General features: G+C 36.1%; 2 protein-coding genes across 2 annotated transcripts in view; one reads left to right on the forward strand and one right to left on the reverse strand.

Annotated features, from left to right (window-relative positions):
• The window catches only part of Bruce (BIR repeat containing ubiquitin-conjugating enzyme), a 406259-nt gene that overhangs the window by 129801 nt on the left and 250833 nt on the right, over positions 1 to 25625 (reverse strand). Inside the window, exons 36-38 of the mRNA XM_089091938.1 lie at positions 17239 to 17385; positions 10111 to 10294; positions 5465 to 5567 (exon numbers count right to left, since the gene is read on the reverse strand). Of these exons, the coding sequence (XP_088948064.1) occupies positions 5465 to 5567; positions 10111 to 10294; positions 17239 to 17385 (434 nt within the window). The remainder of the gene's footprint in view (positions 1 to 5464; positions 5568 to 10110; positions 10295 to 17238; positions 17386 to 25625) is intronic.
• Positions 15710 to 17214, forward strand: LOC148950758 (uncharacterized). The gene is made up of 2 exons (XM_089091363.1): positions 15710 to 16530; positions 17187 to 17214. The coding sequence occupies exons 1-2, from the start codon at positions 15842 to 15844 to the stop codon at positions 17212 to 17214; spliced, it is 717 nt and encodes a 238-aa protein (XP_088947489.1). The 5' UTR covers positions 15710 to 15841.

Genomic DNA, 25625 nt, shown 5'->3' on the forward strand with positions numbered 1-25625 from the left:
GGAAAAATTTGCTCCTTATAATCAAGCATTAACCAAGCCTCCTATTTAATAACACAAAGCTGTCACTGCAGATATTTACCATTTTAACTATTTGAGATACGAGACAAAAGCACTACAGCCCAACTCCACTCAACATTCTTATGTTTTTATTTCGGGCATAAATTATAAACGGTTTTATTTCGGGCATAAAATTATAAACAACAATAGTATAAACGGCTAATTCTATTTTTATGTTTCGTTAGAAAAACCGCCACGCCGCATTTCTTTTTTAAACCCATTTAATGGGAATGGTCTAAGAAGTCCATTCCACTATTCATAAAGCCACTTCCTTGATAATTCAGATATATGTCCATAAATAACGGCTAATTGTTATTAAAGAACTGTATTTTTTATAATCTTAATTTCTGACGTAGGTAGAACGCCAAGGTTGGGAATTAACTAAGGTTAGAACTACAAGTACAAAAAGTAATAAAACAAAAACAAAACAAAGGAACAAACAAAAAAAAAGCAAAAGAGAATTTATTTTCCATTCGCATTCGTTACTCCAACTTAGATTAAACTTCCATGTTTAAAATAAGAAGAAATAATTAATTCTTGACAACATTGTTTCCTGGACAAGATATGTCCCTCTTACTCCTATAGAAAATAGTGGCTATATTTGATAAGTTAAAGTTAAAACGGTATGTGCTACCAAGGTTTTTCCCCATTGACTTTTACCACTCACAGGGACAGATAAAACTTACTTCCTTGAAATCGAATCTTAATAGGGAAAGCATTCATTACATCTCTATTAACTAACTCTAGCGCTGGTCAAGGTCATGCCAAAGGGCCTAGAGAGAAATTTCATTTGACATTTTAGCTAGGGGCAGAATTTTTCCTTTTTCATAAATGACAGAACAGAGTGATAATTTCTTTAAAAGAATTCCATCTTCCCAGGGAGAGAATCAAACTAATAAAACCCCATCTAAGTCAAGCTTTTCTTTTTAGGAAAGAGGAGGAGGGGTGGGGCAGAAACAATATTAATTCATGAAGAGGCTATGTATATCCTACGGTATTATAACTAGGGGGATACTTTTTCGCTATTTCATTTAATAACTGAATAAAATAATATTTTCTTTAAATTAGTTCCTCTTTTTCAAGGAAAGAACGAAAATAATAGAAAATACTTTCGAGTCATTCTTTTCGTTTTCAGGGAGCGGTGTGTTCGTATGTGTGTGTGTGTGTGTGTGGGGGGGGTATGTTGCTGTTCGACCAATAAGTCATAGTGTTCGTATCACTTGATTTTACTTTGCCTTATGTAATCACTAGTTTGCTTGACTGTCACTTCAGTCAATATTCACTGAATTCTTATATGGATCACTTATCTTATTATTGCTAGTGAGTTATTCACCTGCAACTATTGCCTGCGTTAGAAAACAAGAATGTAGCGTTAGAAAACAAGAATGTAAATAATACATTTACGCTTTGTCATAATGCAATTATAATACATATATAACACATTTATTATAAATAGTATATTTGTATTCAGTAGCCTGTCACATAATTCCAGATACAAAAATGTAAACAAATAAAATACAAGTAAATAAAATAGGTCTAAAATAAAAATATATAGGGATTAAAGCAAACAAAAAAGAAAGAAAGAAAGAAAAGTGTTATAGGAAGGGGCTCAAACCAGTAGCCTGAACAAATCTACCTAAAAATAAGCTTGTGCAAAAAGTTTCATTTTTGACAACACTGATTTTATTATACAATTACGATAAATTATTACACTTTATCAAGCCCTCCCCTGAAACGTTTGGGGGTTTGAGTGGGATAAGATATAAAGATCATTATCTCCGAGGGACTGTTTTCTTAAAAAATAAAACTACGAATTATTTTTTGTAATTTTATCATAATATTTTCGCTATTCTTTCTATCAAGCTATATTTTTATAAATCTTCATTATAAATAAATTTGAAAAATAAAATAAAAAATACAGCAATTTATTTTACCCAAACTCTCATTTCCTGACGAAGGATTTCCCTATTAATTCCTGGAATATGCCTGTCTAGCTCAATTTATGGGATTTTAATCTTGCCTATTTGGATGTCGAATCGCTTCAGGAAACACGAGCCAGGGAATACGGATTCCTATGGCAAGGATAACAGGGGATTTCTGCAGCGCAAGCAGAACCTATTACTATCATGATCACAAGGGAAGGAAAGATTGGAAAAGTTTGGAAAAGAATTAGAACACCCATCCAATTAACTTTCAAAATTAACTTTTTAAAATTAGTATACCCTTGCCAAAACAGCTTATACCATCTAGAAAATGGAGAAAAGTGAAAAACACTAGATTTCTGTTTTTGATGCTAAAGTACTAAACACCTGAAAGACATATTTTTAATAGTTTCCCCTGTTAAATTATACGACCACAAATGAAGAAATATTTAAAGACTAAGGACATATTGATCACAACAGTTTTATTTAAGCAACAATTTGTCTTTGTCAGGTTGAATTGACACATCTAGAAAAAAGACTAAGTTAATGATTCAGGGGTCAATGACGTCCAGGAAGGGAGAGACAGAAACAATTGGCGGAAGGTGCTCAAGCTTCTTGAACCCTGCAACCCTTCAGTTATGACTAAGATGTCACATACCCGCGTTACCAGGGGAATAGGTCTAAAAATATGTTGATACTTTATAAACAATACGTTTCGAAATCATCTACTTTATGGTAAAAAAAAAAAAAAAAAAAAAAAAAAAAAACATTACCAAAACAATACGAAATCTCCTTTCTGTTTTTCATCAATTTTGATTATTTTTTCAAGAACTTCTTGGATTTTCAAACAATTTTCACAGCCAGTGGGGTCTACCCCCGTCATTTGAATTACTTTCACCAAATTTTGGTTAATCAGTGAATGGATATATGTTCCTGCAGACAGACGTTTCCTGCTTGCTTTCTGAAACCTCATCTTTATTGTCTTAGGCTTGCAAATTACTTATAATTGACTTGATACTACAGACACGGTAGACATTCGAATAAGCATATCCATGCGTGAAAAATGGAAATCCTTAATAGCATATTTGGTTTGTTCTCTATTTATTTTATTTGAAATTAAAGGCCGAAGTCTTTAGACATCAAACTCCCCATGGAGACAATCAGGGTATTCCCTGTTCTCAAGGAACGTTTTAGCAAGCCCCTCCAACATTTGAGTTAAACCAAATACGAGCTGTAATGTCCCTACACCATCTTTAGGCTATCAAAACGTTATGACATATTAATTGTATACTAACATATACCCCTCCAAATCATATTCGTTTTCGACGGTCATACTTAAAACAGGGCTTTCCAATCCCGGGTGCACACAACCTTGGATTTATAAGATATGGCGTAGAAAACATTTTCAGGGCCTGATGTGACATACAAAGCATTGCTGCGGCACAAACTTTGTAGCTTATGCAAAAGGGGAAAATGTAAGATAGTGTCCATAGCAGAGCAGACACTGGTAAATACAGCTTAAGACAGCTGGAACAACTTCGAGCTGTTGTGTCGACCTCAAGCAGCTCTGTGGTTAAAATTTATTATTAATAGTAGGAGTGGTCTAAGGCATATTTAATAGTAAATAATCAAATAATTAACCAAAATAAATTTGATAAGAACATTTAACTGAAATACAACAATTAACTAGAATAACATAGTTCATTTATTAAACATTAGGAGCTTTTAATTTTCTTCGTTTTTATTTTATTTCCATGTCTACACAAAATTTGCCAGCGTGCGGGTCGTTCAGGATATTTCGGTTTGAACTATACGTTTTCAACCCTTGATATTCCGTTAATTCCAGGTTCTACACACAGCAATGGAGCTTAGAGACACTGTAAAGAAATCCAATAAGGAAATAGATCAAAAGTTCTTCTTCGGAAAATCCGTTGATTATATGCAAGATGGGTGGGTCCTTCACACGGGTCGGCCTAAAGGACCCTGCACCCTTGAATAGATCAAAAGGTATAACATCTCCCAACATCAAGACCCTTGTCCATAGCGTAACCCCCTCCCCCCTCCACAAAAACTTCAACATCTTGAAGAACTAGGGAAAATCTATCCTTCTGTTTGGTATAGTGCTCATCTCATTATAATGTAATGAAGTGATGCTCCAGATGAAGTGTGTTTTGTTAAATTGGACAAGCCCCAGGAACACGCTTTATTGAAGTTAAAATCTATCTTGTTGACAAATACATAAATACATCCGTCTCGCTTCTTCATCATTACCAGCTAAGAGTCTATCAGATTTTTTTCCAACCAGAGGGGCATCCAAAATTTTTGAATGAAGTTTTGAATTACTGGACCATGAAATAAGAAAAGATCCAGAGAACGACCTGAGAAACGTAAATGTATTACGGGTAATAATGACCAACTTAGAGTCCTAGAACATCAAAAGTGATCAAAAAGGGCATCCAAATTTTGAACATCGAAGAAATAAAAAGCCCCTTCGAGAAGCCGTATTACTCAACTTCCTTGGCTGAAACATTGTTTCTAGGTTTTAAAAATAGGACAAACACCTCCAGTCTCAATGACTAATGTCAAAGACGAATTCAGATAAAATGCGACGGAGTTTACCAGAGTAACTTTGGGAAGGATTCGATTATAACCTTACAATTATCAATGCAGGTGAACAACTCGCACTATTTGTTTATTGTTACAAATGTGATAATAATACTAAGTCTCAAACCAACAATCAGGGTTAATTGCGAAAGGGGCCAGTTGAACATCTTCGTCCATCCAGAAATCTTCCCTTCAGCACAGTTAGCAACTAGGCTTCACTCTTTAGGGTTCATTTACAGGTTATGAACTGAATAAGCTGTTCAGATGATCGGCAATCCCTGGGAATGAATTTGGTAACTAGACGGAATTAACTAGATACCCGGTATGATGCCCCAAAGTCTTCCTTCAAAAAAGTATTGAAAATGATACGATTGAAAAAAGAAAGGTTAAAATCTTTAAACGCAAATAGTTATATATAGTGTCCAGCCCTGACGCCAATTGTCAAGATGAAGAAAGTGTAGAACCTTAACGATAATATTTATACTCAAGTTCTTTTGTTTTAACTAGTTTAGTATTTGGTCTATTTCAAGTCTCGGATTAGCCAAATACAAGTCTTTTTCTACAAATTGCGATTATTTTACGATACTATTATTGGAGGCATTGTTAAAATACATTTCTGTGGTGTCCACAAAAACATTATAAGCTAATTTCATCTTTTCTCTAACTTTCTTCATAAACCTATTCGGTTTCGATGGAAAAGCTACCCAAAGAGATAAAAAAAACTATTCTTAGCTACTTCTCTTCTTTTTATAGAGATTTTATATTGCTTATTCTACATCAGAATTAAAAATATTCGTTTTTTTTGGGTAATGTGTTCTTCTCGACTAGGAAGAAAAAAGAAAAGAAAAAAATAGCCAGAATATAAAAAATGGCGTTCTTACCTTTGTGTAGCTAAACGTATCTATAATTTCATTCACTAAATCCTGAAGTCCTTCTTCATTTTCATCAACAGTTTCAGCTTCTTTGTTAGTTCCTCCTACATGCCTAAAATGTAAAAATTGCATTACATGAATAAAACGTTAAACACGAGTCATAAAAATTTCTTCCATTACAGCGATACAAACCGTGATAGAACCAAATTTTTCGTACAGCTTATCGTTTGATATAGGCCTACATTCAATCAAATGAATAGCTGCAACTATCCTACAACAATCCCTTTAAGAAACATTTATCATACCTATCATACCCCGATTCTTTTAACACCCCGTTTGAGAGCCGTGCTTGACCACTATCATTACCCTCCTATACCCTTTTTTCAACTGCGAAAGAACATACCGCGCCTTGGGTCCATTATATATATCTTCACCGCTTCCACTGCCAGTACTAATAAAACAACCCAGGTAAGTTAAGCTACCCAAATTTTTTTTGATTACCTACTTGTACCGTTGATAAAGAAAGCTCTTTGTTTTGTATTCCATATTAACCAGCAAATTACACTCGTCATTATAATCCTCCCTTGACTAAAATCATACCCTCGTTCAAAACAAAAGACCCAGTATCAAACTCTTATAAAAATAAATAAAAAAGTGCCATGGATTCCATTAGTGGAGTTTCGCCCATTGATTCAATTTTTCAGAGGCACAAAATAGGAATAACGCAATTTTGAGCTGATCTAGCCAATTTGATGAGGTATCTACCAAAATCAAGTAATATTATTCTGCTACATACTGTAATTTTCTGAAAAATTTCGCACTTGATTCTTAAAAATCTTAAATCTAAAAATTATATCCAGAGACCATCAATCTGCTCTGCTATAAAATAACGGAAAGATCTCATTTCAACTTGTCACAAAATGTCACTTAGGACAAAAATATCACATTCAGACTTGGAAATAGTGATAGAAATTGATGAAGTATGATGTGCGCAATTCTAATCTGTATCTGGTTTTTATCTTTGATATAAATTTACCCGCATAACGATTAAATTTAGTATGCGTAATTCTGTTCAATGTTTAATGGCTAAGAATGCCTCCAATCACAAGATTATGAGCACATAACTAGTTCGAGATATTAGACAAAAAAAAATTACCAGGTTGGGGCTTGCATGTCAATCCCCTCCAATCCTTTGGTAGGCAAAAGATACTATAAATCCAGATTTCAACCTAGATACGAAATATTTTAACCGTGTGAGTTTGAGAGATAGGCGTACCCTTGAGTGTTTAAAATGTCATTTTTCGAAATCCAGGAGGAAAGTATTCCCTCCCTCTTGCAACCCCCTCCCCCCAATTAGAACCCTGCTTGAAATCACTTCAAAAATTGTTAAGTCTCATTCAAAACTAGCATATAACTTAAAAATTAGACTTTATTAAAAACTAGACTCGAAAATGTGATTTTAAAGATAAATTTTAGCAGGTCTGCACAGTTTTAAATAGAATTAAACATAGAAGTTTTAAACAAACACTTATAGCAGGTAGAAAATTTCAACTTGAAAAAAGAAACAAACAGTGAGAATTCCCCTAAAAAAGTAAAATCACTCACCTACTTGAAATTTTGTTGTTTTATAATACACTCGAGAGCATAAACAAAACCCAATCTTTAATCTACTTTTTTCTTGGCAAGCAATATATTAGATCTCCAGAAGAAGAGAGCGCACGAGTTATCATTTTTCCTGTGCTTGCTTGGGCAGTCATTCACTCCCATAAGAAGAACGACTTACATTCTCAGAGTATCTCAACTATCCTCAATTCACATAAAGGAAGAAAATAAGCACAATATATCAATGTCTCAGCCTTCCTCTTCCCGAAAAGGAAAAAACTATTTATTTAATATGTGAAAAGCTCAGAAAATTACTTTTTTGGGGTTATTTTGTTTGTGTTTTGCTAGGCTTGAAAAAAATAAACTAAAATTTATACTACCCTTCCTGACATATTAACTTTGGGATAAATTTAAGTCGCTAGTTATGGGAAAGGGCACAAGAAGCGAACCTTACATAGAATAAAAACGTATAAGCATACGGCACAACACAAGAAAAAATAATTTATTTCGGCACAAAGCTAGAGCTTAAATGGGCAAATAAAAAAGAGAGAAAATGAGTTAAACGTGTACAATGGATAAAAACAAAAAGGAGGGAGCGAAAGAAAGAGAGAGAGAGAGAGAGAGAGGGGGGGGGGATTGATGCTAAAACTCAATAATAATGATAAACGTAGTTAGCTATAAAAGTATAGTTAACGCAGTTTCTGTAACTGTGATGTTAGAGAAACTGCAGAGAACACTATGTTACAGAAACTGCGCAAATCTAATTACTTTTTAAAAGTTAGGACATTTTCAAAAGTTATTAAAAGCTATGGTAAATCGAATTTTAGTGGAAGTCATTATCAGTTGTTATGTGAAAACAATAGGATTTGGCTTCAAAGGAGCTGTATATGGGTTTTGATTCTAAAAACAAAAGATAAAATAGGAAACTGAAATTATTTTTTGTTCGAGGCAAAACTAGATGTACGTTGCTAGGGCAACAGGGAGCATATCATAAACAATTGTCTTAAAAAAAAAAAAAAAAAAAACTGATGCAATATAAATTCATAAGCTTTTCAAGAAGTAATCCCCAGCGCTAATGAAGAAATCATATTCCTCTTGATTCGAACGCTAAATTTCTTGCTGCGGCCCTAAGTTCTCATATTGGTTCTATGAAAGGAAAAATGTTAAAAGCTCCAATTTTTTTTTGCAATGACGGAACCATTAAATTTTAGGAAGAAGATGTAACTCTCTGCTTCAATCTCAAACATGAAAAATAAAATAGCAAACCTTAATTAAAATCACTAATAGACATAGCTTGTGAATGTAGATGGCAGTGCTAGCGACCATGTGGGAAAATACTTTTTTTTAGCTGCAAAGTTCTAATTATTATGGATTCTAAGAAAATGGTGAGAACTCAAAGATAATGGAATCGTCGTCCATCTTAAGCACCTCCGAATTTTAGTCTAAAATTGATTTGAAGCATGTACCTGCTAACTGGCCTGCTTAGACGGTGCTCTCCAGTCAAAAGTAGAAACTTGACGAAAAAAAAAAAAAAAAAAAAAAAAAAAAAAAAAAAAAAAACAACAACAACAACAGAACCTAGGAGAACAACTTCAAATATTTCCACTATTTACCTTGTACTATAAAGTTACAATTCGTCTCTCATACTGTAGAATGAAGCTCAAGGACAAGCAAAACCATCCTTTTTGACCTCAGGCAAGAAATTTGTACAGCTTTAAAAATGTAATATCCATCAGTCCAGCCAAAGATCTACCACTTAGCGTAAAAACCACAGAAGTTAGACCCTCATCGCTTTCAGGCAATAAACTGGAATCGGTTGCACGAGGAGAAAGAAACAAAATCAAACATGTTGCTTTTGCGACATGTAGTTGAAGGAACCTTAGACAATTCTTGGATATTCTTATTTTCTTTTTGTAAAACCTTACAAATATTTTTAACCAGAATGCTCGATATTTGTCTCGGAAGTTTTACAAACGTTGAATTAAAAAAATGCGTTTTTACAGCATATTGGGCACATCACCAGCATTTCTTCAAAGTGCTTTCTCTCAAGTAGAATACACATGCCAAAAGCTGTTTCTAGGCTAAGCAGACTAATGTAAAGACTAGGATAAGGACTAGGGAGAATAGGCTAATGCAAGCGATGGTTCAAATATACAACCTAAATAAAAGGGTATACATACTATCATCCATATTTAGTCTACCTCCCAATTACCTACAATACGTAGACGGGTTTATAAAACGGTTGAATATCAGAAAGAAATGGAACTATATATACTCTTACCCGGCAAAGTATTCATGGCACATTCCTTCTCCAGACAAAAAAGCTGAGAAATAACTTCAGAGATAAAAATTCTCTTCAGAGCGGAATAAAAATTTGGCATTTGTTCTCTCAACTTCAATATTCTGCTTTTAGAGGCTGGTGTTAAATTAGATTTCAAACTACTTCCAAAAAATTTAATGCTTTCATGGTTCAATCTAATCTCGTCATAACATATATTTTAATGTCCATCAATGTAAAGGATTGGCCCCCTATTAAAATGGATGTCAATGTGTATCAGTTATGGTTTATTTGATGCGTCATTCTACATATTTCCCTATTTTTTTAAGACACTACGAAAATTTTCATACCAAGCATAGCCCCTTGAATTCATACGAATATGCATTCTGAAAGCAACAAAGTATTATAAGCTTATTTTGAAAATTCTCAGAATTCTGTAATATCGTAAAACAGAAGACACCTAGCCAAATACAATAAAAGAAAGTGGATTCCAATAACAGCACAAGTGTCAACATATTTCAGGGGGACTTAAGATATCAATAAGTAGGAGATCTTAAGCAAGTCGCAAGAATAATTAATTCATCTGAAATTCCTTAGTTTGTGTTATTTCAAAATTGGCCCTCAATAGGCCAGGTCTCATATTACATAGGTTAATACATCAAAAAGCTGGAATTATTTACCAAATAAAAATATAAATACTTAATTTCTCTAATTCTGAGACTAGAACAGAACCGTAAAACCTGCTGGCTTCGTTATAGTCTGTACTAAAACTTACCCCAGCTTTGACTTGTAGGTTTGTATGTACCCTTCCATATTTGTAAGTAGATTAAATACGGACAGATTTTCGGAGACGTTTTCTTTGTCAGTCAAAAGTCGAGCCAACTGAGAATTTGATGCCAATGACCTGACTAGCCTCAGAAGAGCCTTGTATAGCTGTACATGTCGAGCCATATCGAAAACTGCAACAATAAAATTGACAAGAGTAAAAAAACAAAAAACAACAAGGATACTTGTTTTTATATTTAGTTCTAAGTAAAAATATTTCAATCAAACGTCTTTTAATTCATTATTTGGTGATTGACAAGCTACAAATACCCCCAAAAAATCAATAACAGACAACAAAATGAACAGATAAAGAGTAAAAGAGGACATATTTTAATGTTAAAATGCGAAAGCCAAATTCCTGGATAAAGGCTTAAAAATAACTGGGTTGATTTTAATTTTTACAAATTTTTAGATATGAGTTTTTAATCTTCATAAGACACACTCTATAAGCAAGACAGTAAATAAGGAGTAGCAGCTATATTGCAAAATAAATAAAACAACATCCACCACCCACAAAACATTTATAACCACACCCAGCCAGGGATCTCAGAGTTTCGATCTCAGAATTGTTGGGTAATTTAATGTCATTGTTGGGTAATTTAACTCCAGATTCCCAAAGCAAAACTGCACATTGGGCTTTCAATAAAAGTGCCATAATAATAATTGTCAGCACCGATGACCAGAAGATGTTAAAGATCTGCAACAGAAGGTCAAGAAACAATGTTTGATGAAAATGGAGGGACGTGGTGGAAAAGACCAAGGTCACACAAAGACAACAGTGCCAATAAAATAAGTTTGTAGCTAAGAAACTAATAACTTTTCTTTTTTTTCTTGGATGGATAGGGCAAACTTGGATGACTTAGTCAATTTTAGAGGTTTTCTCATTCTACAATCTGGACGTAGTAATTTAGAGACATTATTAATTATTACTTATTTGATAAACTAGCATCTCTATTATATTAAGCTAAGAGGAGGTTACCCGATACCATTTATTTGAGGAATGGAACTTCTTGAATAAAGCTAAAATATCAATTTTTACCCAACACTATTTACAACTGTTTCAGAAGCGGACGTGGGAGTGGTGACGGGCCGTGGCTTGAACATTAAAAAAAAAGACAGACGAATCGGATTGAAAAAGGAAAACTTCCGCAGAAATATTAGATTCTATAGCAAACTTTCTTACAACATATTTTTTTTGCAATAAATAACTATCAAAACTGAGTATCTTCAATATTGAAAAAAAGAAGAAAAAGATGGACAAAATGGAGTAATTTATAAATGAACAGAACGATGGAATGTGTCGTTTTGACTTACAGGATAATCAAAAATAGACCAACTCCGAGTTACCTCTATCACGATGGAGAGAAGCACATTTCCACCTTTAACTTTGAAAGCTCAATTAAGGTTCTTATTCTCCATAAAAAAAATGACTTCAAATTAAAAAACAGAAAATAAAAACTCTATTATAGAACTCGGAGTTTCAAAATTTAGCACTATTCCCAAAGGCTTTATCTCCTGAGGACATAGCAAACTAAAAGTTAAAGTAAAATTGGATAAAACCCATTCCTATTTTGACAACTCGAGCATACAGCTTCAAGGGACGGAAAAAGTTTTGGGAAGAAACTTTTTCTCGTTTCTTTTTCTTCATCCAAAAAGGTTATTTTTCTGAATTGATTTAGCCTGTTTTTCTCAGAACTTTCGCTTTTCATCTCTCTTTTACAGAGCCAACTTTTAAGAGTTCGTAGATGATATGAATAGAAAGACGGGTGAAGTGATTAAATAACGTCAACTCCACCCCTTCTATCTACTCCTTGGCAATCATTCTAGAATTCCAAAACTCTTCCAACTGCATTGTCTGAATAGCTCTTCAAATTAAATCTTATTTGATGACCAGAATCTAAGGAAAAGTAGTACTAAAATGCTACAGTGTAGCAACCCTTTCCCAAAAGGCAATGAACGAGTAAAAAGTAGGAAATTATTTTTTTTTCTCGGGAATCTATGAATATAAGCGAAAACAAGGGGCACGAATTAGAATGGACTTAATAAGTGAAAAGAATCGCGGAGTTGGAGGAAAACGAATTAAACTGATCAATTTATGTAAATCCCAATCCGTTTGACGCCTTTCGTTTTCATTTATGTTCAAAGATTCTGGAGAAAAATAACTTATAAACTACATTTTAGTCCATTTTCAAATCGCGTTAAAATTTTTTTATTATTTCTAGTCTTTTATCGCTTTCAGGGAAAGGCTTGCTATCCTGTAGCACTTGTCTGTGCGAAATTGTCCACAGGGAGAAATTTCTCAAAGGGAATTTTCCGAGGAAGCAATAGCTTAGAACAGTAATGTAAATTCATTACAAAGCGAATAATGTAAAAATTTGATGAAATACAAATTTATAGGTAATGTATTGAGAATTGCGATCTATGTGTATGTTAGCAATGCTGGGTCCATTTAGGATGTGGATGTAAATCCCATGAACCCCAGTCTTTGGCCTTCCCTTAGGTGGTGTTTAAATTATTTAAACCAACACTCCCAGACACGTGTCTGCCCAGGAGACATAGGAAAACGCCCACAATTCAGAGTTCTCATTTGGTTTAGATTCTTTAAGCTAGGTTCATTAACGGTGTCCAGTGTCTTTGGAAACTTTGAAAACGGAAATTAAGTAAAATTGTCAATTATTCCAATTCAAAACAAAAATAAGCAAAGTTTGTGATGAATATTTATAAATTATTCATTTTATAAAATTATACACCAAAAATTAAAGATTAATAAAATTCAATGATGAATTTTATTCATCTTTTAATATTTTTTTTCATTGTTTTTTTTTTCATATTCACATTGTCTTTCCGCGTTTTATTTTGTTTGTTTTTTCTTCGGCAATCTCATTGAATATATTTTTTTTTCTCGCTGAAGAAGAGAGGCGTTTCCTCTCGAAATATTCGCTTTTTCGTGTTACCCTTTCAGTTACCCTTTCACCGTTACTAGGAAAGGGTCGTCCAATTTTAGTTTGGTGTTTTTATTTTAAGTTAAGAAGAGCCATATACTAGGAACCAGGTGTGTCTATTGGATGCGCACGCGCTGATTGCGTGATTTTTGCCGCGCAGCGTTGCCATTCTTGTTTGTGAGTTTGGTTTTCGGGCGCGAAAAAAAAGGTTAAAATCGGCGTGTGTATATGTTTATGTTTCTTCTGAATTAGTGAAGTCCTGTGTACTGCGTGGATCACTTGGGACCAAGCAGAAGAGGGGAGAGAACCTGCCGAAAGCGCCGTATTGGTACCTGCCGGTTAATAGCCTTAAACTGCAGGGAACAGGTGAGCAGGTCTCGACGCTTCCCTTGCTCCCGGCGATCTCTTACTCCTGAGGTTTCCCTGATTTTTCCTTGATGTAGATGGCGGTGAGAGCACTTTGAAAAAGCTGCCTCCGACTTCTTAGTTTAGCCAGTCCAGTGCTATTTTTATCCGGATTCCTGCTGTGATAGTGAAAGTAACCAAAGACATGCTGTTCCTGACTTTGCTTTGTGCAATCATCATGCAAATTAAATACGAAAAACCGGCTCTAATGAAGATTCAATCACCGGATTTAACAGTGGCACCATCTACCTTTTGTAACTTGTGGCTATTTGGACTCTTAAAAAAACCACCAGTGAGCACTGGGATAGCTCGCTACTTAGAGCCACCAGAGTGCTCTCGCTTATCAGACTGCTGGAATAAGCGAACCCACCGTGGCAAACGAGGAGGAAAAAGGAAACGCCAAATGAGAATCCCGGTGCATTTCTCCTGCAGGAGAAAGACAAATGACCGGCTGACAAGGACGAGTAACCTAGTCATAATCCGTTGCGCTCCTCCTCATGATACTCCACCCCTACTTGGTCGCTAGTTTAGAGAGGATGTTAACTGCAGTACTTCGGAACCTACTCCTCCAAATTTGCGTCCAGAGCGATTCTCAGCAAAATACAAACTTCCGAATATGCTAATGTGTAACGCTCGATCTTTGAACAATAAAATAGACGAGCTGGAGGTGTTAATTAAGCAGAATAACGTACCCATTGTAATTATCAGCGAGTGTTGGGACATTACTGAGGAGACTGCACGGATTAAAGGTTACAGAAACTACCTCAGCACTCGATTTGACCGAGGCATTGACCGTCGCGGAGGTGGCGTAGGACTTTATATACGTGACGACCTACCATCAAAATTGTTAAGTAGCCCCAATGATTCTAGCCATGAGATTGTGTGGGTGGAGTGCAGACCGGCGCATCTGTCACGAAGATTCTCCTGCTTAATAGTTGCGTCAGTGTACTATCCAGAAAGCGCTGGGAACAGAAAAGAACTTATTGAGCACATACAAGTGTTCGTCGACAGAATGCGCCATAAGTACACTTCCCCTGCGTTTGTGATTGCTGGCGATTTCAATCAGACCAATCGTCAGTGGGTCTCAAGCGTTTTGAATATGAAACAAGTAGTGAACATTTCGACTCACCAAAGTGGCAGTTCTCTTGACATGATCTTTACGAACTTGGCAGATCTTTATAACGCTCCCCGATCTCTAGGTCCCCTTCAGAATTCTGACCATTTTATAATTTTCTGGGAAGCACAAGCAAGTATCCCACGACCGAAACGATCAAAAACCACAATTCGGCCCATCACAATGTCTTCAATAGTTCAATTCGGTCGCTGGATTGATACGTACGATTTTGAGGACATTTGTGCAGAGGCCGACATTAATGTCAAAGTCAGCAAACTGAACAGCCTTCTGTTGGAAAAGTTCCAAGATTTTTTTCCAATAAAAGTTATTACGATTTGTGACACTGACAAACCATGGATCACCCGTGAACTCAAGCAGATGATAAAAACTCGCTGTAGTCTCCACAAGGCTGGAGATCAAGCGGCTGCAGCCAGTTTGCGTAACAGAATTGTGAAGTTAAACAGACTAGCCCAAAGACAGTATGTAAAAGAGAAAATAACGCCATTACTGCACACTGACCCTCACAAATGGCACTCCTCGGTCAAAACCCTTGCAGGGAAATCAACGCCAAAGGACCTGAGACTACTCAAAGATGACGGCACACTGACATCAGCTACTGAAGTGAACAATTTTTTCTCCGGCATATGAACCACATACTCATCAATCACAAACACAGAAATTGAGAGTATCATTGCTGACACCGGGACTGATGAGATATGTGAAGTATCTGAATATGCCGTCTTTAAGGAACTTCAGAAACTGAAAGTAAACTGTGCGTCTTACCCTGGTGAACTCCCTGTCAAGTTGTTACGCGAGTTCTCCATCTTTCTCGCAAAGCCACTCAGCTCTATTATTAACCAGTGTTTTCGTGAACAAGTGTTCCCCAGTGTTTGGAAGAGAGCTTATGTGCGCGTCATTCCAAAAGTGAAAAACCCGAAATCTTGCGACCAACTCCGCCCAATTTCGATAGATCCGAACCTCTCTAAGGTAGCGGAATCATTTAAATATCATGAACGTATGTCACAAGTCCAGGGCTCTCTTGATCCATACCAAACGGGTGTTTGAAATGTAGTAGTACAACTGTTTATCTTGTGCGTCTGTATCACCTTATTGTTGAATGGCTTGACCAAGGAGGCACAATTGTAGATCTCCTCCTAGCCGACTATAGAAAAGCCTTTGACTTGATACGCCATTATACTGCAGTGAACAATCTGAAGGTTATGGGAGCTTGCAGACATATTCTCTTATTAATAATAGATTTCTTACGCGACCGACTACAGAGTGTATATGGTCTCTACCCGGGTGATACTGATTCGGAATGGTCTGAGCTTACGTGTGGTGCCCCACAAGGCACTAAACTCGCTGCATTGTTGTTCTTGGCAGTGATCAACTTCGTCCTTGCCGATTCTGATGAACGGTTCAAATTCGTAGATGACCTTTCCACCCTCTTAAAATACCTCATTGAGAAGTCTCAAACCGTTCCCCAGTTCAGTGAATCATTTATCGACAACTTCAGAGACCAGTGTTCTGAAAACAGCCTCCAAATCAATGAAACGAAAACCAAAATTCTTCGATTTAACCTCAAAAGGGATTTTCAGTGCCCCCCTCCACCATACCAAAGCGTATCGTCGGCAGTTATTCTCGGTGTTACGTTCAGCGTTGACTGTTCGTTTAGCCTCCACGTCCAAGGGGTAGTGAAAAAGGCGAACTGTGCCATGCGTACCCTTTTACTGATGCGAAGATTTGGTTTTTCAGTGCCGCAATTGAAAACAGCCTACCTGACATATATTCGCCCGATATTAGAGTATGCATGCCCTGTATGGGGTTCACAGGTTCAGAACACTGCCTATATGAGCGAAGTACTCGAATCAGTCCAGAAAAGACAGGTGAAGGCCATACTGGCTGATCTGTACACCGATTACGAATCAGCACTGTCTCAACTAAATTTGCCGTCACTCCACAATCGCCGTTTTCAACTTATCTGTAAATTTGGCCAGTTTCTTCTGACAAGTGATGAACACAGAAATATATTACCCCCAATGCTGACAAAAAAAGTAACTACAAGATCAAAAGCAACAAAGCTAGCCCAGCCCAAGTGTCGCACTAATCGCTTCAGCAATTCGTTTGTGCCTTTTTATGTTTCTGTCTACAATAAGTGACATGTGTATTAATTTTTTTGTGTCTTTGTTTACTTTGTAAATAATAGCACGATTTAGTCGGGATTTAAACCCTGACTACGAAAGCTTTTATGTTAATAAATGATTCTGATTCTTAAAAACCCCATTTTTGCTCGTTTTTCTTGTTTTATGTCATATTTGTTCTTAGTAATTTGTTTTACCGTCTGGAATGTTTCTGATTAAATAGGCTACGTTTTTAGATGCTATTTGTTTTCAGTAGCACTAAGGACGTATTGTTGATAATACACACGAAACATTTTTCTTCTCTTGAATTCCATGACCGGAGTTATGGTTGTTATTTTATTCTTTTTTCCCTTGAGTTAATAATTAAGTATATAAACGTCAAATGTCTCATAAGAAATACAAAATACTGTCCTAAATCATTCAGGGAAGAATCCAAATCTTATTATCTCTAATTTGAGTAAAAGCTTTTAACTCACTTGAATCATTTCTCAAATAAGAAGAAAGAATTTTAAGCAAACGCGACGACTGAAGAGATTCCAGCACTTCTCCAGGCAGAACATCATTTTTCTCCAGTAATTCCTGATTAATATTGGATGTCACAGCTTCAGTCTGGGCCACAAGTCCTGGAAAAAAAGGAAATACATTTAAAGATCATACTATTAAACCCAGTCATTGCTCCTTTAACATACATTACAAGCTGAAAGTGAAACTAACCAACTGGTCTTGCACCCAATCCTTATATTAGATAGAGTGTTTCAGTTATAAAAAGAAATCACTAAATAAATTGTTTTTACAAACTAAATTTAGCCAGCTTTACAGAAAATTACATAAATTCGTTATTTTCTGAGAACAAAAACACTTCTCTGTATTTCTAAGCACATAAACGATGTATCTGTTTGATTATTATTTTTTTTTTCCGCCAGGGAATTTTTAAGCATGGATATTTGGCCTTTTGAATTTTTAGGTTGCTTGCTATTTTTTATTTTTTTAACTTTTTTTTAATGTTTTCTTTTGGCGTTAGGACACAGAAGAAATATTCATGACATGCTATTCCTCCCTGAAATTCCCTGGTCTAAAGCCTGTTTCTTAGTTTTTTCTTCTAGTTTTCTGAATTTCTTCTTAGTTGGTCAGTCCAGCTTCAGAGCTTTAAAAACCTTAATGCCCAGTCACAATGATATTTTATTAATACCTAGATTTAGCTAGATTTAATCTAAACCAATCAGAAAATTCTAATGAACATACAGATACGGGAAAGAGAAAGAGTGAGTAAGAGAGAAAGAGAAATAGGAAGAGAAAAAGAGAGACAGGGCGAGAGAGATGGGGAGAGAAAGAGAGAGAGGGGGAGAGAGAGGGAGAAAGAAAGGGAGGGAGAGAGAAAGAGAGAGAGAGAAAAAGAGAGAAAAAGAGAGAGAGAGAGAGAGAGGGAGAGAGAGAGAGAGAGAGGGAGAGAGAGAGAGAGAGAGAGAGAGAGAGAGAGAGAGAGAGAGAGAGAGAGAGAGAGAGAGAGAGAGAGAGAGAGAGAGAGAGAGAGAGATAGAGAGATAGAGAGAGAGAGACAGAGAGAGAGAGAGAGAGGGAGAAAGAGAGAGAGGGAGAGAGAGAGAGAGAGAAAGAGAGGGAGAGAGGGGGAGAGAGAGAGAGAGAGAAAGAAAGAGAGGAAGAGAGAGGGAGAGAGAGAGAGAGAGAGAGGAAGAGAGAGAGAGAGAGAGAGAGAGAGAGAGAGAGAGAGAGAGAGAAAGAAACATTAATAGACAAAAATTTAAATAAAGATTTGTTGCTAAACACCAGCAGTAGATAAAGATAACAATGAGTCCCAGCTAAGAGCTAAGCTAGCATATTCATTATAGCGACAAAATGACCCATCAACAGGGTAAACAAAGCTTAATGTTTTGTTCCGAGATTACGATATGTTTGGTTCATCCTGCCAACAAAAGAATCCAATATAAAGCTGCTGACACAGAGAGAGAGAGAATAAACTTAAAAGGACATTTGGACCATAAAAAAAAGATCCATCCGATTGTCATGACTGAACAATAATCTGCTTCTGACAAGCTCTCTCTAAAAATTGGGAAATTTTTTCCCCTTTTCTTCTTTGCAAAGAGCCAGGATTTTCAAAGAAGCTCTTTTATCATTCTGAATGTAAGAATGATTCCTGACAGGCATTCGATTTCAAGATAAGGAAAAAGGAATTCTTCCCCAGTCCTTAATGATTTTCTAAGCAAAAAGAGGATTGCAGCTTTCTAATAGAAGCAATAATGAAACCTTCACCGAAAAGCCTCATGAAAAATTGCAGCAACTGTGGTCTATGATTCACACTGGCAGAAAACAAAAGTGCAATGTGTATCGAATAAGACTCGAACCACATAAGTCCAGCCTGTATAGTAACTGGTCTAATAGAAATCTATTTTGATACTTCCTCCCCTGTCAGTGACAGGAAGGCTGTCACTGATCCAGACTACCTTCCATAGATGCTGGATCAGTGACAAGCCATTAAAAGGCTTAACTATGGGCCCGTCGTCCCCACCAATTGTTTTGGGATCTGGCGTCACCCTATGGCAAATATCCTCCTGTCCAGTATCTAGGGCCAATTTTCTTTTTCATCCTCCATGGAGATCGAATGCAGCCTCGATTCTAAAAAGGTATAATTTAGGCATTATCTGTTACTACTGACTAAGTTTTGTTTAGATTCAACAACCTTATTTGGTATATAGCGTGGCATTTAGCCTTACTATCGTACTTAGATACCCCGCCCTCCCCCCCCCCCCAAAAAAAAAAGTCGGATCGGTCCCGGACTACCAAAACATAAATTAGAACATTCGCTGTAAACTCTCAACAAGTTTGCTTGATATTCAAAAATATCTTCTGATAGAAAACTACAGAGCATACATTTAGGGATAACCTCCTCTTTAATACGGTGAACCATATTTGGGCCTCATAACGCCAAAACATTGAAATCCCCTCTCACTTATCCATCAGATATTTTAGAAAACCTATATTCTTCTGAAGGAAGTAAATAGCAAAGTTGAACCTTAAAACGAGCAAAGCTTGTCGCTTAACAGCCTATGCAACATATAGGAATGGATAAAACAGGGCAAATAAACTGCCTGATTATATTTTCCTAAGTTTACATATCCCTAGATATATATTGAATAGGTTGCGGAGCAATAACTTTCGTCCATTTTAAGTTTCAACTTCGCTCTTTACTGCCTTCCGAGAAAAATTTTTAAAAGATTAATTTTGCTCGTTCTTAGTTTTAAAAAAATGTACAAAAGCTTTAATCACAAACTTGTACATCACTTTTTCTAGTTGCAGGGTAAAAAAGTGAGCAACATGAAATTTGTTTCTTTACTAAGGACAAGGGTTTTTAGAACCGTTTCCTTGAGAGGAACAATTGCGGCCTTTCCACCACCTTTAAATTATTAACAAAAACTCTTGGATACCAATTTTCTTTTAGCCAGGGGACAGAAACATTTTATGTACGAATTCATTGGTCAGATGAAAAAAAAAAAAAAAAAAAAAAAAACCTAGGCTAGCCTTTCCCTCAGGATATTTGTAAGAAACAAACAGAAGCATCTGCTAACTACGAAAAATTGGTTTACATGGATCTCTATCCATATTTACCTCACAGAAACTGGTAACCTTGCTTATCTAAATTATGAATATTTGAATATTGCGCTTCAAATTTCTCCAAATTTTCTTCAACAACGATTCGATTTGTTCCAGAGAGAAATAAGCCAAAAAAGAAAGAGGAAAACAATCAATAGACCTTTGGATATAGCCAGGGAATAAATCCAAGAATTAGGTGTGTTTGTTTGGGGGGGGGGCTTTCATAAAGATATCCTGGAAAAGGCTAACAAATTCCTATACATAATAATTTTTCGATTGCGATGAGGTAACGATCTTGTTATCACAATGTTTAGTTAGACAATAAAAGTTCGCTCAAGATTACCGAAAGTAACAGGGCCATTCTAGCAATTATTGTGTCAATAAACTTGTACAATCTTACTTTTTGGCAAACAAACGTACGTAAAAACAACAAGTTCGTCTCTTAAATGTGTGCCCCTCTCCATCCATCATCTAAAGTTGACATTATCTTTAGCTATAAATGTGATCAGAAATATAATTGAAAGAGATATTACATAACGGTTGAAAACAGCACAAATTGAGTCATAAACTTGGATATCACTATTTGTCTTAGAGCACTTGTTTAGAGAGGATAGCTTCACGAACAGAGAAGAGAGCGTCAAACTTGTTTTTATTTTGAAATTTGGGATTACTAAACCCTTATTTTCTGTTTGCCTGGTGAAACAAGTGTTAGTAAATAATGCCTTAGACATTCACACTGCCTTTCCATTTACAAATGTTTAATGGTCATTGTTTTAACCAAGGGCGAACGTAAATTTGTGAAAATAAATAGATCATTCCATTGTGCTAAATTTCGTTATTAAACCAACAGCCATCCCTGCTGTTGCTTTAATGCCTTACCATATACCAGCAAGACAACCTAATTTGTTCAACTTTGTTTTAGTGCTATTGCATGGTGAATATTATCATGCTGGACATAGTTAGTAAGTCAGTTCTTGATCGTTTGTATTTTTTCTCATTTCTTTACATATTTTGTTTAATGCACTTTAGTTTTTTCCCCATTGATAAAGCCTTCCGTACCTTAAGCCGCAACTTTTTGCGGACTTTTTTTTTATTATTAGCGAAAAAGACACTGCTATTTTCCATTGTCCTGTTTGAAATATTACACCCGCTTTTCTGTATTTTCATTTCCTTTTTTTCAAAAGTATTAGTAAATTCAATTGTTAGCTGACAATCCTCTGAAACATAATAATCAGACGACAAAAAATAAGCAAACTCAGAAAAATAAATCAGAATAAGCTGATAGGCTTGCCTATCCTTGAAAATATTTGTAGGGCACAAACAAAAGAATTGATCCCTTGGACATCTCTCTACCATTCTCCGTAAGCCTCCAAGCACTTAGGAAGAAAAGGAGAGATCAGTTCTATCCATTCAAAAATGTCGCCGTCTTTGTTTTTCAAGGTGGGGAAAGGAAACCTCAAGCCAACGAGTTTATGATGATGAAGAAGACAATGGTCAATAGTTATTATTTCTATTCTATGTTATATCATTTGAGAGGTTTCAAGCTCTTTTCGAAATTTTTTGTCTCAAAAATTTGTTGTCATGCATAAAAAACATTACTACTACTAACAACATAGGCTCGTCCTCTATCAGGTTAGGTTAGGTTAGGCTCGTCCTAACCTATCAGAATCTATCCAAAGCCTTCCTCCTTACACCCTTTGAGAAAATTCCCCTTTCCCTTAAATCCCGTTTCCTTACGACATCCTTTCACCGCAACCAGGGACCTCCTGCTTTTCGTTCGTTACCCAATATCAATTTTTCACCTTTACTTATTCCTAGCCTTAGCGACTTAGTTAACCTGACATTAATTTTGTAACCTATTGTTGCACCCTGAACTGGCAAAACCTCTAAAAGTTCATTCAGTTTGCTAACACTTTTATATGGGATGCTTAAATCGTTAGCATAATCTAAGTTCAGCATAGATTTTCTTCCCATTTGCCTTCGCTAAGCTTCTTAGGACAGAGTCCATCAAAATCATCCATATAAATGAGGATAGAACGCAACCCTGCTTAACTCTTGATTTAATACGGAACCAGCTACAAACCTCATTTCCTACCTTAACGGCAGTAACGTTATTCTCGTGCTAATAGAACTAATCACTTTTTAATGCATTTTGTCTGGTAAATCATTCAAGGATAATACCTTCACCAAAGCTTCTTCTATCAGCTGAATCTAACGCTTGCTAATAATCGACAAAACTCAGGACTAAAAGGCGTTTCTCAAGACTCATTTACTTCTCATTTATGCCTATACGAGAGGAAATTTGGTCTAAACATCCATTACCTTGCATAACCACTCAGTATTCGTATCTTACTTCATAAAGATCTACAGCCTCTCTGAGGCTAAAAAGTATCACCAAACGAAGTAATTTGCTACCTACAGAAACAAGGGAAATATCCCCATAATTACCACACTTATTCTTATCACCTTTCGTATAGAGGGGTTTAATTGAAGTATTTTTAAAATCGCTAGGTACTTCACCTTTTTTAAAAATCATATTAATAATCTTCAGAAAACTTATTTCTATCCTCATAACCACTATATTTATGGTTAACTCATTTGCCACACTATCTGCACCTTGTGCCTTATTATTTGTTAATCCTTTTAGTACTGTCACTAATTTTTTCTCACAAAATAAATCTTCCTCACCACTTGTCGCAACTTTTTCATTCTTTTCTACATCTTTTCCTGTAAATTGTGGCCTCGATCCTATCTTTAACTGGGATTTGAATTTTTCCTCTCACTTTATTAACGTGCCAGTATAATGCTTAACTATTATGCCGTGTGGCTGAATCTTTTATTGAGAAATTGTTGGTCACTAGATAGTTCCTTAGAAAACACTTATTTTAAATTTTCGGTTACCAAGGGCTGTTGTTAGCAATTTAATAGGTTGCAGCTGCAACCACACTGCAACCATGATTCTCCTGGAATCCGACACCCCACTCTGGTAAATACTCTGATTAGAAGAATTTAAAATTTCCCCCTCCATAAAAGTTGAATTAAATACGGACCCCATAAAGGAAATACTAGAAAAATTAGCTCGCTCTTATGTTCCACCAGGTTTGGTTGAAATTCTGCAATCCTTTCTTGTAAATGTCCTGATGATAAAAATTTTCCCTCTGCAAAGGTCAGATTGAATCACGACACCAGAGAGTAGAATTAGGACATTATCTCTTAATTCCAACACAGTTTGGTTGGGATCCAATGCCCCCTAGTGATAGGCGTGCGGATGACAAGGATTTAGGACTAATTTACCTGCCTCCTACACAGGTCCAAACGACCATGAAACTCCCGAGAGGCACAATTATGACACTAGTCTTCGTTGAGATTCAAGAAACCACTTCTGAAAGATATACAGATGATAAGATATCACAGTCACCATTCCTCCTCCCTCACAGAAGTGGAATTGATCCCTGACTCAAAAAGACATTTTGTTCTGATGTCAAGTATTTTGGAACACACCTTCCCCACAGACTCTGGAGTGGGACAATAGTTCTTACTCAGGAAAATATTTCGTTAAGAATCAACAACCCTTCAGGTAATAAAAGAATTAAGCGAGCCCCTCAACCCATATAGATTGGATCAGGTACAAATTCCCAGATGGTGGAATTATAAAAAATACTTTGATTTCCCACCAAGTTTCATTGATATTTTACAACCCGCTCTTGAAGGTGTCGTAGTGTCTAGTAAATAATTCTTAATTTTCACTACTTTTGTTGAGATCTAACCACCCTTTCTAGTAGATGACTGGATATCAGAATTTGAAAGATCCCTCTCCCTCCACATAGGTCGGATCAAATATGAACTTCGAAAAAAAAAAAAAAAAAAAAAAAAAAAAAAAAAAACCAACTAGGTGAGTTATTCCCGTTTCTTACCAATAGCTGACCAATAGGACCAATAGCTGACCAATAGTTTACTTCAGTATTATTGAGCAGAATAGCTCTTTAACTGTATTAAAGAAAAAAGGCTTTTCTATTGAAAGTAAGGAGCAGCTTTAAAACTTAAAACGAACGTAAATCATGCCGTATATGAGAGGACTGCCCCCTGCTCAGCACCCCTCTCTTCACACTATAGTTTTTAAGTGCTTTAGAAAAAAGGGTCTGATTCTAATTGCATGGCCCTTGTGTTTCAGGAATCCTCCTAAAAGAATAGGGACAAAACGTGGAACTTTAGCGTAAAGGGCAGGGTATTGAGGAGGGAGCAGCCCCCTCAAATACGGAAGAACTTCTGTTCGTTTTCCGTTTTCAAGCTGCTCCTCACTTTCAGTAGAAAAGTCTATTTTTTATTTCTGATAGTAGAAAAGTCTATTTTTTTATTTCTGATCGTTTTTCAAATAATCTCAGGAAATCCACCCCCCTTCGATAAAAAAAAACCTCCTCACCAGATATTCATTAACAGAAAGTTCCTCCAATGTAAAATTCTTCCCTCAGAAAATTACCCCCGGACAATTCCATCCTCGCAACGAATTCCTTCCAGAAAATTTCTTGCTTACGATTTCACCTGCAAAATTCTCCTGAGCATATTTTCATTAAAAAAAAAAACTTGTTTTTTATTTAATTTCTGATCGTTCTTCAGGTAGTGGCAGAATCCCTCCTGTATGGGAAATATTTCCCGGACCCCCCCCCCCCCCCAATGCAAAGATTCTCCCACGGCAAATTTCCCCATGGAGAATTTCTCCTGGTGATAAGAACCCCATGGAAAATTTCTTCCGTGGAAAATACAGATCCACATGAAAATCCCCAAGAGAATTTCGACTCCGCTGAAAATTCCCCCCTGGACAAAACAGCAGATCATCTCGACTTTAAAATGGGGTCGCTAAAGACAAAGTAAGACAAATAAAACGAATTTCGTACATGAATTGTGATTCCCCCCGCGTAATGTTTCCCCCGGGAAAAATCACCCCCAAAAACTACCATCCATACGGGAAATTCTCCCCGTAGAAAATCCATCCCGAGATAATACCCCCCCCCCCCAAAAAAAAAATTTCAGTAGACTTCCCAATAACAGATGCTTTATGTAAACAATGGGCAAATTTCATAACCTGCAGCCCTTCCTCCGGCCATCTCCAAAGACATAGTAATCGGACGTTTAAACTATACTAAAAAAATGGCTTTTTCAAAATTTTAATCAGACCCTCCAATTTTCTGGTCGCTTAAAAAGGGCACTAGAAATTTTAATTTCCATTCAAATGAGCCCTCCTTCAATTTTCTAGGACTAT

The sequence above is a fragment of the Artemia sp. Qi Xiang Cuo genome, chromosome 7, assembly GCF_049724085.1.
Source record: "Artemia sp. Qi Xiang Cuo chromosome 7, ASM4972408v1, whole genome shotgun sequence".
Taxonomy (NCBI): Eukaryota; Metazoa; Arthropoda; class Branchiopoda; order Anostraca; family Artemiidae; genus Artemia; species Artemia sp. Qi Xiang Cuo.